Consider the following 16,847-nt stretch of genomic DNA (forward strand, 5'->3'; position numbering starts at 1 on the left):
TATAAGTGAAGTCATAAGCCTTCATGTAGTTCCAGTAAATATAGACTGTAACAGATGAGTTAAGAAATCAGTCATGTGCTCGTTGAAATCATGTAACAGGGCCTTGGGGCTGTATAGCCTGAGAGCCAGTCTGGAAACACAGCGAGTATTACCTGAAGAGCACCGTGCACATTTGCTTCTGTGCTTATTGATATGTGTTGTACAAGAATTCACAAATCAGCAGATGTCTGTACAGAATCAGAAGGATCTTTTATTGCCAGGTAGTGTTTCACACATATGAGGAACTGGCCTTGATGATAAGGTGCTACACGTAGACAAACATACAGTTGACATAAATAAATGGAGAAATATATAAATATGGAATAAACAATGCAAATTATGTAATAATAATAAAAAGAATAGAGAAAAATAATACAACTATTAGCAGAGAAAGAACAATGTGACAGATATTTACATGTGCGTTACTCTGGTTTGTGTTGTGCAGACATATTGCAACGGAAGAGAATATTGTGTACATAAATATATAACTTGACAATGTAAAAATATAGAACAACAACGATTAACTATTGACAGCAAATATGTGTGCACACTTGAAATGAACAAATGAATGAACAAATTTAAATTACAATATATTGTATGTAAGTTCATGTTTTATATTTGCTGCATCTTTTCTGTGGTTTTATGAGTCACATAATTATTGCGTTGCGTCTTATTATGAAAACCTGACTTGCAATGACCTTTAAGTGAGAAGGAGCCAAACACATAATATAAAACTTTGTGCTTCATCATTGCCTCATCAGCGGTTATTTTCTGTTGTGGTCAAATCTGTGGAGTGAATAAATAATAAATAATTTGTGATGTAGCTGACGCTTTTATCCAAAGCGACTTTCAATTGCTCTACAAATCAGAGGTCACACGCCTCCGGAGCAACTAAGAGTTAAGTATCTTGCTCAGAGACACAATGGTGGATGGGTCAAAGTGAAAATCGCTCCCAGGTCTCCCACACCCAAAGCACATGTCTTATCCACTGGGCCATCACCACCCCATAAACCAACTTCCTTCACGGGACAACAAAAGGGAATACACCCTATTAAGTTACCTGAGGTGTTTTAGTGCACGCTAATAAAAATTATGCCAAACACATACATAAGAACAGGGAATAACTGAAAAACACATTGGTTTCTGATCAGAGTGACTGCATCTGAACATATAAGGCACCAGGATTAACCCAGCTTGGCAGATAAACCTTATTATCCTCTGAGGGAAATTTGTCTTGGGCATCAGTGCCGCACAGTGCTGCAGTAACACAATAACTACATATGAAACTCACAATCACACACATCATATATCTGTTCCATACATTTACATTGCATTGCATAAATATATAAAGCAATTGTTCTGAAGATATAGTTACTCTGGATGACATCTCCCTGGCCTCCAGCACCACTGTGAGGAACCTCAGAGTTATCTTTGATCAGGACATGCCCTTTAATTCTCACATTAGGCAAATTTCAAGGACCGCCTTTTTTCACCTACGTAATATTGCAAAAATCCAGAACATCCTGTCTAAAAATGATGCAGAAAAACTAGTCCATCCATTTGTTACTTCTAGGCTGAATAACTGCAAGAGATCAACTTTCTCCTGTCTTAGCTTCTCTGCATTTGCTCCCTATAAAATCCAGAATAAAATTTAAAATCCTTCAGGCCCACCCAATAAAAATTACTTTGGATTTTGCAGTGGAAAATGTGTCTAGGTTCAAACTGACTGTAAAGTTGAAGACGTCTAATTTACATTTAAAAAATGTGCTCATTTTGCAGTTAATGAAATGATGTTAAAACACATTTAAAATCTCCACAGCTAATATTCAAAAACTCACTTATATAGATATATTCATATCAACTCCAACATGATAACTATGATAGGAATGTTCCATCTAATCGCAACCAGGGTGTGAATTATAAGTCACAAGGAAACAGTACAGCACAGGTGTGTACTTCAGTGAACTAAACAACAATATCCCTGCTTATGTAACTAATGTGTGCAGTCTGTAGGTGATGATTAATTCAAATTTATTACACCAGTTCATAGGTGCACCATATCACACAACAAATTTTGTGGTCAGAGGTCACCAAGTATTCTAGAGCAACCCATCCACCATTGTGTCCCTGAGCAAGACACTTAACCCCTAGTTGCTCCAGAGGCGTGCGACCTCTGACATAAATAGCAATTGTAAGTTGCTTTGGATAAAAGCGTCAGCTAAATGAATAAATTTATTGTTTCAACTTACTTCCCTGACCCTCCTTACTTTGGACCCTCCTGTGTGTTACTTTCGACCCAACTGACGGGTTTTTCAGAAAAATGGTACTTTCGCCCCTGCTCTCCCCTACTTTTTGCTTTTGATACTTGAGTATTTTTAAAAGCAGGTTTTTTATGGTCTCTCTTTTCTCGTTTAACCTGATGACACACAGATGTAACCACCCGTCAGATCCACAGACCCTGGAATGCTGAGTTCACTTACCGATTGCCTCTGTGATGTCAAAAATTGGATGTCAAATAATTTCCTCCTGCTGAACTCAGACAAAACACAGATCCTGGTCATTGGGTCCCAGCATATGGCAAAGCCAATACTGCCATCTGCTGGTTCCCTGGTGAATCAGGCCTGTTGCAAAGAATCTTGGCTTCTGGACAGTAATGTGTCAAGCAGCGCACCACAAAGCTTGTGCAATCATGTTTTTACTATCTTAGAAATATATCCAAAATATGATCACTGTTAACTTGTAAGGACACTGAGACCATTTTATATATTCCTTTATTATCACGCCTGGATTACTGCAACAGCCTTTTTACTTGCTTGACCAAAATTCCACATCCATCAATGGAAATTGAGCAGTAAAAAAACTTAAAATTTTTCATGAGGTTGTATATTATATCAGTTTAATTTCTTAATGCAACAACAAAAAGGCTGCAAACAACATATCTTTTAATATCTTTATAAAATATAGACTGGCCCTGGCAGAGTTTCTATTATTTATGTCTTCTTACACATTTGTACACTGTTCTGTATATTTCTTTATGTCCCATGTACACTTATTTTTTTATCTTTTTGCACTAAAGATTTAAGGAGTCACTCACTTTCCAAGCGTGCAGGAGAAACTACGGTGTCTGACATGCTTTGTCGGCTCTTGTGCTAAATAATACGTGTGGTCTTCTATGTGTTCAAATTTCACATCTCTTATTACTTCTAATAAACCAGTCAATTACTACTACTACTGCTACTTCTTCTTCCTTTTTTGTGCGATTCATACAAAGTGCGCTCTGTGGAGAAGTTTGTCCGTTTGGGCTACTGTAGAAACATGGCGGCTCATCACGGCGACGTCCATGTAACAGGACCCGCGGTGTATGTAGATAGAAATGTCTCATTCTAAGGTAATAAAAACATAACAGTTCATTATGTAAGGTCTTTATACACCACTAGAAACATAGTTATGGATATTATTTTGCATTTCTGTCAGTAGATCCTCCTCCTAAATACTACGCACTGGACCTTTAACTATATTTAATTTATTATGTTTCTTCCTGGTTTTACCGTGTATCTTATAATGTTTTATATATTTTGTTATCTTTGCTCTTGTGAAAGCACTTTGTAACATGTTTTTGAAAAGTAATTTATAAATAATGATTATTATTATTATTATTATATTATTATTATTTTGTCAGCAAAATGAATAAATGTATTGTTTCAACTTACTTACTCTTTTTTTTTATATCTCCTTTCCTCTTGCTCATGTTGACTGTGAATGAAATGTAATCTGCATTCAATAAAGCACTATACACTGTTGGAGAATTGGGAATTGTTGGTCTCTGTAAATAATATTATTATACAGAGGACGCTCTGGACCTGTTCTATATGAAAAGTGCAATGAGATGACTTTTGTTATGAATTGGCTCTGTGTTAATAAAAGCGAAACTAAATACATTTGAAATAACAAACCTGGATTTTAACATTGACCTGGCAGGTAAAAGCAGTGAAAAGAAATGACTGCTTATTGTAAAAAGACTCACAAAAGACTTCCAATGAAATAACAAACTCTATTGATGTCAAAATGTATCTCTACAATAACTAATCCTCCATTTCACTGCTCATGCCTAAGCACCGGTGTTAGCAAACAATTAAATAAAGATAAAATATGACATTTTATAATGGTAATGAAATGACAGGGCGGACTAGCTATCATCACATAGCTCATTTTAAGTTAAAGATATGCTAATTACAAAATGCTGAAGGTAGGAAAGTTAAGTGTATTAAACAAGCTAGAGAGCTAACTACTACAGTGTGGGAAATATATTGTAATATTTACAATTATGCTAAGAACCTCCCATCCCTCTTAAACTGTTGTTTTTGCCATTTGTGATTACTGCAGTAATGTAGCCCATGCTAAATGTTTCAATGCAGCTGTTGCCACCCATTTTATTCTGAGCTCAGGATGAATCCACAATGTCTGGAGATCACTGACTCTGTCCTTGCATTGATGGCAGATTGATAATGAAAGTGAGATTTCAATGTCTCCAAAAACATATACATATATGTGTGTATGTGGTTTTATATTCACTGTGTGAATGAGGAAATCCAAATTTGTATCAGATGTGCTGTGATGCCGACTGAATGAGGAAATGTCAGCAGGTTAGCTTCACAGATAAGATTAAAGTGGTACATTTATGAAGAAAAACCAATGCTCATTTGCACTTACTGAACAGTGTCTTATTTGAATTAATAAACCCTTTATTATGCACTTATTAACCATCAACAATGCTCCTTTGCAGCTACTGGAACTATAGTGGGAACAGGGTCCTATTAAGATGAGCAAATGTTTATAAGAATACTAAAAGAAAGATGTGGATTTCTTTTTATAAAGTTAGTGTTTTAGTTAAATCAAACTGTAAAATATATATTTTAATAAATGAAATATAACTTGTTTTTCATTTCATAACTAAACGCAGCAACAGCAAGAACATGCTATGAAACTTCCACTGTACTTTGAACTCAAGTGGAAATTTAAATTGAAGACTTCTACTTTTAGTAGCAGGAGCATCTGTACTTTTACTCATGTACAGGGATTTCCATTTGGTGGAAAGTCCTCATCTGTTTGCATTTTTAAGTCGCTCCACCTCTTCCTCACGTGGTTAACATCCCTGTGCTCCACTCCTTTTGCATTTATGGTGTCCGTGAAGTCCTTTTTTGTTTTTGTTTCTACCAAATGATTACAAAGTTGTTAAATTTCAATTCCAGTGATTCTTTGATTTCTTTATATTTTGAGAGCAGGATGATGATTTCTTTATCTTGACTTGATTTCTTCAGGTTTTGTTTCTTGGTCTACGATCAGACATGGCCAAATCCCTTAAACAGTACACAAACTATTGTTTGTCTGTCAACTAAACTTGCCATTAGACAACCTAGTGTTGGCAAGCAAATGTTTGGGGTTAGATAACTTTCTAATTAACTACTAAAGATTTACAGTTTGCCAGTGTTTTATTTGACAGAGAGTGCACCGTTTACATTCCACCTATCTTGTAGTTAACGGTTTTACCACTTAATGTCATGGTTGTTACTTTGGACTAGCTGTAGTTTAAGGTTTTTAGTTATTGCCTGATCATAATGCTTTGTCCTAGTTTACATACCTTTTTGTTGCTGTTTGGTAACTAACAAAAGCAAGAGAGACAAACTGACGAGAGACACACTGCGTTAATAAAAGTGCTTTTCACGAATTGGCCACGGGAAGTGAAAACATCATTTTGATCAGTGGAGCAATCAAACATCGACAGAGCGTAGTATGAAACTAACTAGTTTCACCGTATGGTTTAGTGTTGATTTTGTACCCTAACTTCAGGTAGAACGTACATATAGCTGCTGCAAGAGACTGCTGGTCCTTCATATAAGTTGACAGTATGTACGCCAATCTGAGAAGACAAACAGACATACAAGTTATGGGAGTGGTTTATTCCAGGATGCAGGTTGAGTGAACTACGCTTCCTGGTGAGGACACACAATTTTTTTTAATAGCAAAATCAATAGATCAAACAAATCATCAGAAAGAGAAAAAGAATAAAAGAAAAACAGTGTGTTCAAAATTACATGGTCGGTGCCATTAGCTGTGAAACTTCTTCACTATTATATTGGAATATCACAATTCCCCCCTTTGTTAAAGGCGAGAGTGATACAATGACGACACATCACTAGAAAAACTAAGAACAAATTGAACATGAGCAGAATATGTACAAAAGATGAATTAAGGTCTAAATTAGAATGAATGAATATGGTCTGCTGTTGGTATCAAACACAAGACTAACCAAGTGTAATGGTAGCATTGGTTGTCAATAAAGGCCTTTCATCCATTTGATCCAGTCTGTAGACTTGTTCAGCTGCTGTCCCGTGTGTTTTGTCCCCACTGCTTACATCATTAGTGCAATCAAACTAACAAAGAGGCGACCGAAACAATAACCAGTGTTCACACGTAGTGAGAGAAAAGTGTGTCAAAAATATCCACATACATAGTCATCACTGTGTAGCTGTGAGTATCTTTAGAAGACGATGAAATTCTTTCCAGTTAACAATGGAGGCCATAAAATGAGATTACACTGAGAGTATTGAAGATGGATACATGTGAAGCAGGCAATGTCGTTGCAGAAACTAGAAAAAGATTTTTCAGGAAACTCAGTGAAGGTCGCTCCGGAAAGAGAATTGCTGTGTATTTTGGTAGTAGTGTAAAACACTCACACACACACACACACACACACATGTCAAAGGGAATATGTACAAAGTGGAGATTGTTCATATTTACACATTTACATACAACAAACCAAACCTTTAAGGAGACATGATTCCACCGCGGGCTACGCCTAATATAGGCTGATACAGTAAAACATATCAACTACACCTTCCCACCATGACGCCGACCTTTGTCTCCATGGGGAACGAGTTCGCTTTGACCCCTCACCCAGAAAGAGTGGGGGTGAGGAGGAGGAGGACGAGGACGAAGGGGTGTACTGTTATTAGAAACAAATAAACTCCACGACAGTTAATGTCACTGAGCAGATTCACATCTGCTGTTTTAGGCACCATGGGACAGACGATGAACTCCTACAAAAGGTGGTGCTGATTCTAAACACCACTCGACAAACGTCTGTAAATGTGTGAGTTATAAACAAGAATACAAGGATATGAATGGAGCGGGCTTTTATAAAATGAACAATGCTGTGTGAACATACAGTATTTTCCAAAGAATCTGAGCTCCCAAGTACCTGTGAGTGGGAATTTAAGAAAGTGCAACACTGCCCTCTTGTGGTTGCATGCGTACACTTGTCATATGCAAATTCACGAGGGTTTATCATATCCTACATTCCATTGAGATAATATTATTGCCTGTGAAGAGAGTGTCTTGTAATTGTAGGAAACAGAGTGAATAAAACAAGCGGGGGGAAGAGTAAAAATATATTTGTCTTTAAATGGACTTCACTAGCTTAATGCACACTTCCCTTAGTGCTTGGAAATCATCTTAGCACACCGGTCTTTGGCCACTAACTACCTTCAGTGGATACATGGATGGTTCAACCCTCTCTGACCGTGACTGTCACTGGAGACCAGTGCACCGAGTCATGCTTGCTGATTGTGAGCGTCTACAAGTGACAGACAACATACAGACAGATTTTGTTTTCAACACACAGACGGGTGAGTGTCCTCCATCCTCACCGGGAGTGGGGGGAGGGTCAGTGCAGGTCTCCAGGGCCGGTGGACGAAGTGAAGAGGGGATGGGGGTTGGCAGCGATGTCAAATACATAAGGTAAAGCAGAGTGCCTCCCGTCCCCTAGCAGGAAGAAATCCCCTCCACCCACAAAACAAAAAACCAATAACAAATCCCACACCAGAGCTGGAGCTGAAGAATTGAGGAGGCCATGGAGTGGAGGTGAAGTGTTCGAGGAAGAGGAGAAGGAAAAGGAGAAGGAGGAAGGCAGAGTGGAGTCCCTGTGCTCGTTAGCCAGCTAGGCTAGGCTAGGCTAGGCTAGGCTAGCTCGATAGCGTTGCCAAGGCAGCCATCAGCTGGTCAGGTAACTGTGTAGTTCTCTGGAGTTGATGCTCAGGACCACACCTGAATGGTTGCCTGGCAACAAAAGGGAAATAAAAACAGGGTAAGCAACTGAGAAACAATAAAAGAAGAAGAGCTCAACAGTCTGGCTCGCTGGCGTTACAGGTACCCTGCGGACTTTTCTGATGCAGTCAGCGTGTGCTACATAAATATACATCTCCTTCCTCATCTGGCTTGATGCGACCACATTTACTCAAGTACTTTACTGAGTATTTTTGTTGTATGCTACTTTATAATTATACGTTTCTGCAAAACTGTATGATTTTATAAAATTTTACTCATGAAGGGAACTTTTACTTGTAATGATTATTATCATTTTAAAGTTATCTAAATATTTATTTCTCCACTGGTTTACATCCATGTTTCTGCTCTATGAAAAGTGCAATGAGATAACTTTTGATATGAATTGTCACAACATGAATAAAACTGAACTAAATTTAGCGTGAAGTCAGCAAATAGTGATCCAAGCACATCACAGGTTCCCAGTTTTCATCTTCGTATGTCTTGTTTTGTCCAACCAACAGTCCAAAACTCAAAGATATTCAGTTTTACAATTCTATAAAACAGCAGACTGTCCTCACATTTGAGAAGCTGGAACCAGCGAATGTTTTTTTTGCTGCTTTTCTGTCTAACGACGTGTCAAATCAAAACGGGGATCCGCTCATCCAAGCGTTGCTTCAGAGCCCCACTTGTGGTCAAAAACTCCGCAGGGTACCATTGATGTTTATATCAGTATGACATCAATACAAAATTAACACCAGTTCTCATATGCAAGCACTTTAAATGTTGGTCACGCTCAGCGATGTAGTGGCAGATAAAAGATTAACTTTCAGTTATTGTCATAATGGTAAGCATGCACCCATAACCTTTGACTTTCTAAATGAGCCCACCAGTGAGACAGTACTTACAACCACGTTAGGGGATACTACGGATTGATAAAATCAATGTTATTATTCAAGGTTATTGATATCACCTCTGTTTACCATCCACTAAATCCCCGATCACAAGGCCTTTCATCGCCATCATAATAATATCATATCATTTACAGCCTTGTTGCACTTATATACTAACTAACTAACTACAATTCCTTTACTTTGGCAACAATTATGAGCAACAGCTGTCTGAATGAAGACATATATTTTAAGTACAAATCAATAATCAATAAAGGTTTATGTAAGGAAATAATGACTTAGTTTAGCCCTATAAAGTGCCATGATTTTCCTGTTTTAAGACCACAGCAGTATGGCACAACATAATATGGCATATAGATATGATTCATGCAAATGCAGGTGATGACCAAGCAAAAGTTAAGATTTGAATTTTAATATCAAAGCCAAAAGGCTTTTAGTGATACAGTAATAAGTAATAAAATGGGGAAGTCTTCCAGTACCTTGGTGTGTGTTAGCTGCTGGTGTTAGTGGCTTGGGTTTTAGTAGCAGTGGTTAGTGGTAGTCCTTATAAGGGAACGGAAGGCGGGGCTACCTCCTGCGTTACCTAGAGTCTGCGAGTCCAGGTCGTCGTCGATGAACTCCTCGCCCTGGATGATGTGCTGGGTGTCCTCGCTGTGGTTGACGGGGCTGGTCATCTCCTGCTCCTTCTCGTTGTGCATCTGGGCGTAGACGTTGCGACTGCCAGGAAGCTTCCTGAAAAACAGCGGGGGATAGGCATCCTCAGTCCTAAGCCAAGGACTGTGGGATTCGTTGTTTTCGTAAGATGGGGCCATAGTTTTTCACGGTTTTAATTCAAGTGACTTTTCGGTGGATGTTTGTGTTGGGGATGCGAGGAGGTGCTGCTGGTGTGATATGAAAACATGCAGTTACACAAGGGTCCACATCGAGTATGTATATTTTCATGCATTAGGATTGGGCGATATGACGCTGTTGGTGTAAGACCACAGAAAATTGTTAACCATCAGAGCTTTTAAATTAAACATAAATGTTTGATGCTGATTTAAACGCATCTACTGTGTGCTTAATGAGTGTGTTTCATTAAAATGGTTTATTAACATTGTTATTCTATTACTGCTACACATTTGTATTAAGTTTGCTCTTTGTTTGATCTCTGTTTTGGAAACAGATGTAGTCCTGAGACATCTGTTCTCAGCTCAAACTCTAAGAACCAGTTTCCACCAAAATACCAACAACTCTCTTTGTGCCGCCTCATTTGAATGAACCTCCCACCTGTTTGCACCTCTCCTCCCACCTGCGCCCCGCAATGAGCCCCAAAATAGCAAACCATCAGAGCGCTGCATCTGTCGGTCGTTGCAATGCCACGAAAAAAACAGCCCTTATATATGTTTGATCTAAATTACAGTTCCTCAACTGAATTTCCAGAAAACCCATTCATATCACTTTATATACAAATATTGCAATATAACATTTCATATTCCATGAAAATGGTTCCCATATGGCCCACTCCTGCAAGCTATGTATTTATCTTCTTCATGCACTGGATAGGTAAGGTGTAGTTTCCTCCCAGCTCACTGATGATGCTGTGAACATTGCTGATTTTCAAAACATCAAGAATGATCTCGGAGTACATTTTGTGACTTCAGGGGGTGCTGTGACACACTCAGGCAGCGCAACTTTTAAATGGAGTTATTAAGTATGAAATATTGTAGTTTTTCCATGATCACTTTGAAGCTACAGTATCTCCACACTCTTTTATAGAATGCAAAATCCTCTGTTTTACAGGACAGCATAGCAACTGTCTAATTGCTGTGATCATTACAATTTTGGCCCTTAAAAATGTAGTTGTAGGCCAGAAAAAACAAGGAAGGACCACCATCCTATCAGAGATGGACACCAGCGACAGCAAAACATTTCGGTATAACACTAAAGAACATGCTACTCTTTCCATTTTTGGTTAGTCAAGCTGTATTTTGTCTCTGGTGTAAAAGTAACTGACAAAGTGCTGCTTGGTCCCAGCCTTATCTGTCTACGCTGCCTGACACGTCACAGCTCTTTTATATGACATGGCTCACCTTTTGAACTTGTAGAGGATGAAGGAGCCAGTGGCGATGATGCTGATTAGGAAAATGACCGCTAGAGCCCAAACACCTGGACCACCAGCAGCTCCATGGTAGCCTGGGGTGATGACACAAACATATACACAAATAAAAATTGCATCGTGTTTACACAAGTTGATAAAAGACTTTCCATACAAGCAATGTTGCTATCGGCAAATTCAAAAAGTACAGCGAGAAAGAAGATCTTGAGTCAAAAACTGCAGGAGCAAAGGGACAGAAAGAAGTTCAGAACATCCACTGAAACAAAGGTTTTCTTGAAGAAGCCACCCTCCACAGACACAAGGCCATTTTAAACCCAGCACAGCACAGCCAGATTTAGACTGCACAAGATTTGGATTTGTTAGGAAACCAGGAAAGGAAAAGGCAAACAAACCAAAGAGTACTGAGGTTAAGTGCAGAGAGCTGCAGGTGTATGGTTCATGAACGCACCAGTCTCTGCTGCTGCAGCTGTTGAGTCGTTAGAAATTAGACCTTGACCTTGGAAATAAATCAATAACATGCAATTTTCATTAAAAAAAAACTTCAGAAATTGTAGTTTTAAAAAGCAGACTATATGGGACGTAACGCAAGTAGCATTTAAATATACAGTACCTGCGTTAGGGTCAGCCAGCATCACCAGCACTTGTAGACCTCCTCGCACCACGAAGCTGACATTATTGTCGTTGAAGGCCTGCATGATGGCCGGAATACGCTGAGGATAGAAAAAAACTTTAAATTAAGGAAAAAATAGCAGCGGCACTGTTTTGAATGAGGAATAGGGTGTCCTGGTGATTGGTGTAGATTAAAAGATTCTTTTACTTTGAGCTCCGCCTGCGCAGACACACATCTCACTTCATGTTTGGAATAAAACTGACTTCTCTTTAACTGAGCTTCGGTAGCATAACCTTGTCCAAAGGGAGCCTATTACTTGAACTTAAAACGGTGCGTCACAAACCGAAGCTCAGCCCTGTTCTCGGAATTCTCACCTTTTTCACACAGCAGGAGTGTGCAGGCCTGAATAATGTTTTGGAAATTTTGAGGCCAATCAATAAAATAGTGATCTGATGAATGAAAAATGTAATTCTGTCCCCAAAAGCCTTCATTTGTAGGGCAAAACTTTTTTTTAAAATTGGGTGTGGTTTGCCATGCACGTGCATGTACCTTATCAACAAACACGCTCCTCTTGGCAGGTTGGCTGTCGAGCGGGAGGACGTACAGGTCAGCAGTGGTCGGGAGGCCCGGCTTCACCACCGTGACCAGGGACTCCTGAGGGACACCTGTGATCTGAGGCCACATGGTTAAACACGTTAAATCTTAAAACTGTAATAATCAATATTTTTATGTTTAAAATGGACCAAATGACTATGTGTAATGTGACAGGGGTCTCTAGCAGTGATGAACCCCCAGAGAATAATCACCCAACTCCTCCGTTCAGCTTTTTAGCCTCTATTAGTTTTTAGTTTTGTGGCTCTTAAACTGCTCTCTACCCTGCTCAGCAGACAGACAGCAGACACAGTTAGAGTTGTGGAGACCAAAACAGAGCTAAAAGGAGAGTGAATATTCTACTTTTTGCTAATACCTTTACATTTCAAATTTGAATAAAGTAAAATATAACTTCATATTTTGTATACATTTAAACTACATTTTATTTTTTTAACCTGTATGTTAATTATTTGTCCAACCTATTTTTAGCCTTGCCAGCAGCATGGCTCTAGGGATGGCAAAGCCGGTCGGTCTGCTCACATTTGTGGTCCAGAGTGAAACATCTATTGGTTGGATTGCCATGAAATGTGGTACAGATTTTTATGTCCCCCTCAGGATGAATTGCAATGATGTTGGTGATCCCTTCGTTTTTCCTCAATTACCAGGTCATGATTAAATTTGTCCAATATGCTTGGTTTATGACCAAATACCTGCTAAATGAATGACATTCCCATAAACCTTTGTTTGTTTAGCACATATTAGCTAATGATAGATTGCTGACACTGCTGGTAAACACATGATGCAGACATTATACTAAAAGCAGTATGTTAAACTGTCATTGTGTGCATGTTAGCATGCTAACATTAGCATTTGGCTAAGTGTACAGCCTCAGAGAGGCGTTAGCATAGCTAGACTATACTTCTGACTTTAACAGTTTTCTAATTCCTCTTTTTGTGTCTTTTTTGTCTTCATATAAAGCCCATTGTAGACACAAATTAGATCTAAGATTACTAAGTCCTTTATTTTCAGAGGGTCTCATGAATACTAACTTAAGGAAATCTGTTAAGTTTGTGTTAAAATGATCCATTGTGTTAGTGCTCATTTGATTTTGGGTCTTACCTTAGCAAGTATTTTGTTGACCACCTGGCCAATGTCCTCTCTCCACTCCGGGATGTTTGGGTTGAAGCGGTCCAGGTGTGGGCTGAAGCTCAGAGGGATGACCTGGAAGTTATCTGGGATCAGACATAACAGGGAAGTAGTTAGCAATCATCACAGTAGTGATCCAAAACTCAAGCTGAAACAGCCACAAATAGAGCAGCAAATACAATAGAAGCTACTGTAGAGATGTAGAAACACATCTACTGTATGTACACAGATATGTACTTTCAACTTGAAGAGCACATACAGTGTATGGAAAATTTTATCTGAACATGCAGATGTGCAGTGATAGCATTAGCAGATGGAAGTAGCTTCCCCATGTCCTGACATGAAGCATATAAAGAGGAGTGTGTACAGGATTCTTCACCAACAATCAAAATAGCTTACTTAAACTGAACTGGGTCACGGTCATGAATCAGACCTCAACATTCCATTTCCATGTTTCAAACATTAACTTCACTATCACTCTCTTAGGAAACAAAAGCTTGCAGCTTATGAGTAAAACAAGAAGATAAGAAAAGAAATCTGGCATAATTCCTTCTGTGACACACTCAGCAACAATAACAGATGAGATCATATTATATGGGAAGGCAGCAGGTTTGCCTCCGTTGTGTCTGAATGAGTCATGGACCAAACATAGCTGGTAAAGCTCTCTTTTGTGTATGCTCGGCTTTTGCTGTCTTAACTGACTTTGGTAAAAAAGGGACTGAAGTGAAAAAACTCCCTCTGCTGACTGTGGGAAGGGAAGATGTGAGATGTAGTTGAAAGCTCTCCTGTTTCCAGTATGAATTCAAGCTTACTAGATCTTTTTAGTTGGTTTAATGGTAGCATGCATGAATAGATATGTATTGCTACATATTAAATATGTTGTCTATCTATTGGTCATTATGGTACAGTTTTAGTGTACAGAATGTGGTAACTTTAACTGTAAATGTAGTGCACCAGTGTGGCTAGTGGACAACTTGAACCTTGATGAGAAGCGTATTTTTTTAGATTTATAAGTGTATAATTCACCGTCTTATCTGAAGAGAGGGCAAAATTTACTGAGATTAAGAAGATTGACCAAAAACATAAAAAAAGCTATATTACTGCATTCTGTTCATTCTCATATGGTAGTTTCATTCCCATAGTCAGTCGATATTTGCTGCTGAAGTAGTTTACGAGGTTCTTTCAAATTTTAGTGCGTTACCGTAGACTCGGACTATCCTGGTATCCTGCACCATGGATCGTCCGTTAGAAACCTGGACGGTGACTGAAACTTCTCCCGTCTCGGGGAAACGAGTCAGAAGGTTGTTCTGCAGAGTCAGCGAAGGCTACAGGAGAAAGCCACAGCAGGTTAACTGTTAATTAGGTTGACTGGGTTTACCAGGTGTCTGACAAGTCGGGGGGGTTGCAAAATGGTTTCCTTCGTGACGTGATGGAATAGGCCTAAAACTGTCATCTTTACTTTAAGCCACTGTAACTGATAATTTACACTTACAATGTATGGCAAGACTATGAAAACAATGTGACAGGAGTCTCTCGTAGTGATTCACCTACAGAGAATTTGCAGCTGAATCTCCCCCCTGGGGGTTCATAGTGAATTCAGCCAAGGGTGCATTGAGTATGGATGGTAAATTTCCATGCCAATATCCAGCAACTGCTGAATTGTCGCTAGCAATTTTGATCCAAAAAGTCAAATATAACCACTGCAGTGGCAGTGTGGCGTTGTTCCTCTGACCGGTAGCTCTGTGTCGCTGCTGTCTCTGCGTCCCCCTCACTTAGAGACACATTTGTTCTGTTTGGGAATGTCTCTCTGGTCCAGGATGCTTCCCACTAAAGCGGCTGTGATCCGAAGGGTTTTCTGTTACTTTTAGTTTTCCACCTCCTTGTCCTCCTTATGACTTTATTCTCATTAAATTGCAACTTTATTCTTTTAACTTTTGTTTTTTCTCCAAATATTACAACTTTATTCTGGAAATGTCAGAGAACAGAGACTGGGGTAGATTTTAAATGTGCAGAAAGTCTTGGACAGCAGCAGAACACTTGCTGAAACAGAGGAGCTACTATAACTGAATAAATGAATTCATGTATCATTGATGAGAAAAGGGGTCACAATCACCTTTGAAGAAGTTACTTCCCCTGACAAAAGACTAATAAAAGGGGGGGGGAAGGCTATATCACGACTACATGTGCGCTGACTCAGTAGAGATGATTACATGAGAAAAGTATTCTACAGGGGAATACATAGATGAAAGCAGCACAGGAGGCCTGAGAGCATCACATTTTATGCTGTTTTTTTAGATTTTAGAAACGGAACATTATTCAACAAAATACAATTACTCACTTACCCACCACTGAAGCAGTACTGTGTAAGAACAAAGTTGAAACAGGGGCCTCATTACAGAAACATGTCCTAACTGATTTTTATTAACTTAAGTTACAAAGACAGGAATAATCCTATCTTCCTGTCCAACACATGGCTGTGTGCCGGTCACCAGCACCTCTGATTCCATGTTAAAATAAAACCTACGTCCTTGCTTTCAACTCATTGTTCGTATAGCTATAACAACTTTATATGCTGGTAATATGTAAATCTTTTGTTTTCAGCTTCTTTTGATGCCCAGTGGTCAAAAATAAACTAATGCAGCTTTAAGGGAACACAGAACTATTTTTAAAGTAATATTTGAATATACTTTGAAATGTAAAAATAGAGATGAACTTTGTAGCGTGTCCTTTACCCGCAGGTTGTCTCCTATCCACCAGTAGAAGACGGTCAGGTTGGCCTCAGTGGGAAGAACTATAGCTGTCAGATTAACGTCATGGTTTCTCCCAGCAATGGGAACCACTTCCAGGTGCACTTCCTGTAGAGGGGCTGTAAAAGAAGATAGAAAACATGATTTTTTAAAATACAAAACAATTTAATACAAACACTGAAAACTGGAAGTGGGAGGTGTATGGATTGGTTCCGAATGTCCTGAAATTGCAGTATAAGGTTTCAAGGTTTCATACAAGCTCGCCAAATAAGACAATATCTGAGGCCAAACCTAATTTATTCTTCACAAAATAAAGGGACTGACGGCTCAGTGAGTCTTCATAATAAGCTTAAACCCACGTTAAGAAACCACCTTGTTCGGTTTTTAAGCTGCCCAAAGACAGAGCCATCTTATCAAAGTAAGGCTAAATAAAATAGACAAGAACCTCCAATCCCTACTGTAAGAAGCTTTAAATCCCACCACAGATAGCTTTATATGATAAAATTCAAGTGTGCGACACTGTTAGTGGCGGGCAAGCATTTCTACCCAGGGAAGTAGAAAATGAAAAGTTACAGAAGTGAGATTCACACCTGTGTTCTTAACAG

The 16,847-nt window shown here is 39.0% G+C and overlaps 1 protein-coding gene across 1 annotated transcript in view; it reads right to left on the reverse strand.

Annotated features, from left to right (window-relative positions):
* Nucleotides 1-5,975: 5,975 nt before the first annotated feature.
* LOC123980778 (VPS10 domain-containing receptor SorCS2-like) overlaps nucleotides 5,976-16,847 on the reverse strand; it is a 232,554-nt gene continuing 221,682 nt past the window's right edge. The window contains exons 19-27 of the mRNA XM_046065324.1: nucleotides 16,228-16,361; nucleotides 14,697-14,820; nucleotides 13,469-13,581; nucleotides 12,308-12,430; nucleotides 11,759-11,858; nucleotides 11,597-11,644; nucleotides 11,123-11,225; nucleotides 9,622-9,782; nucleotides 5,976-8,154 (exon numbers count right to left, since the gene is read on the reverse strand). Coding sequence (XP_045921280.1) covers nucleotides 8,090-8,154; nucleotides 9,622-9,782; nucleotides 11,123-11,225; nucleotides 11,597-11,644; nucleotides 11,759-11,858; nucleotides 12,308-12,430; nucleotides 13,469-13,581; nucleotides 14,697-14,820; nucleotides 16,228-16,361 — 971 coding nt within the window. The 3' untranslated portion in view covers nucleotides 5,976-8,089. The remainder of the gene's footprint in view (nucleotides 8,155-9,621; nucleotides 9,783-11,122; nucleotides 11,226-11,596; nucleotides 11,645-11,758; nucleotides 11,859-12,307; nucleotides 12,431-13,468; nucleotides 13,582-14,696; nucleotides 14,821-16,227; nucleotides 16,362-16,847) is intronic.

The sequence above is a fragment of the Micropterus dolomieu genome, linkage group LG12, assembly GCF_021292245.1.
Source record: "Micropterus dolomieu isolate WLL.071019.BEF.003 ecotype Adirondacks linkage group LG12, ASM2129224v1, whole genome shotgun sequence".
NCBI classification, from domain to species: domain Eukaryota; kingdom Metazoa; phylum Chordata; class Actinopteri; order Centrarchiformes; family Centrarchidae; genus Micropterus; species Micropterus dolomieu.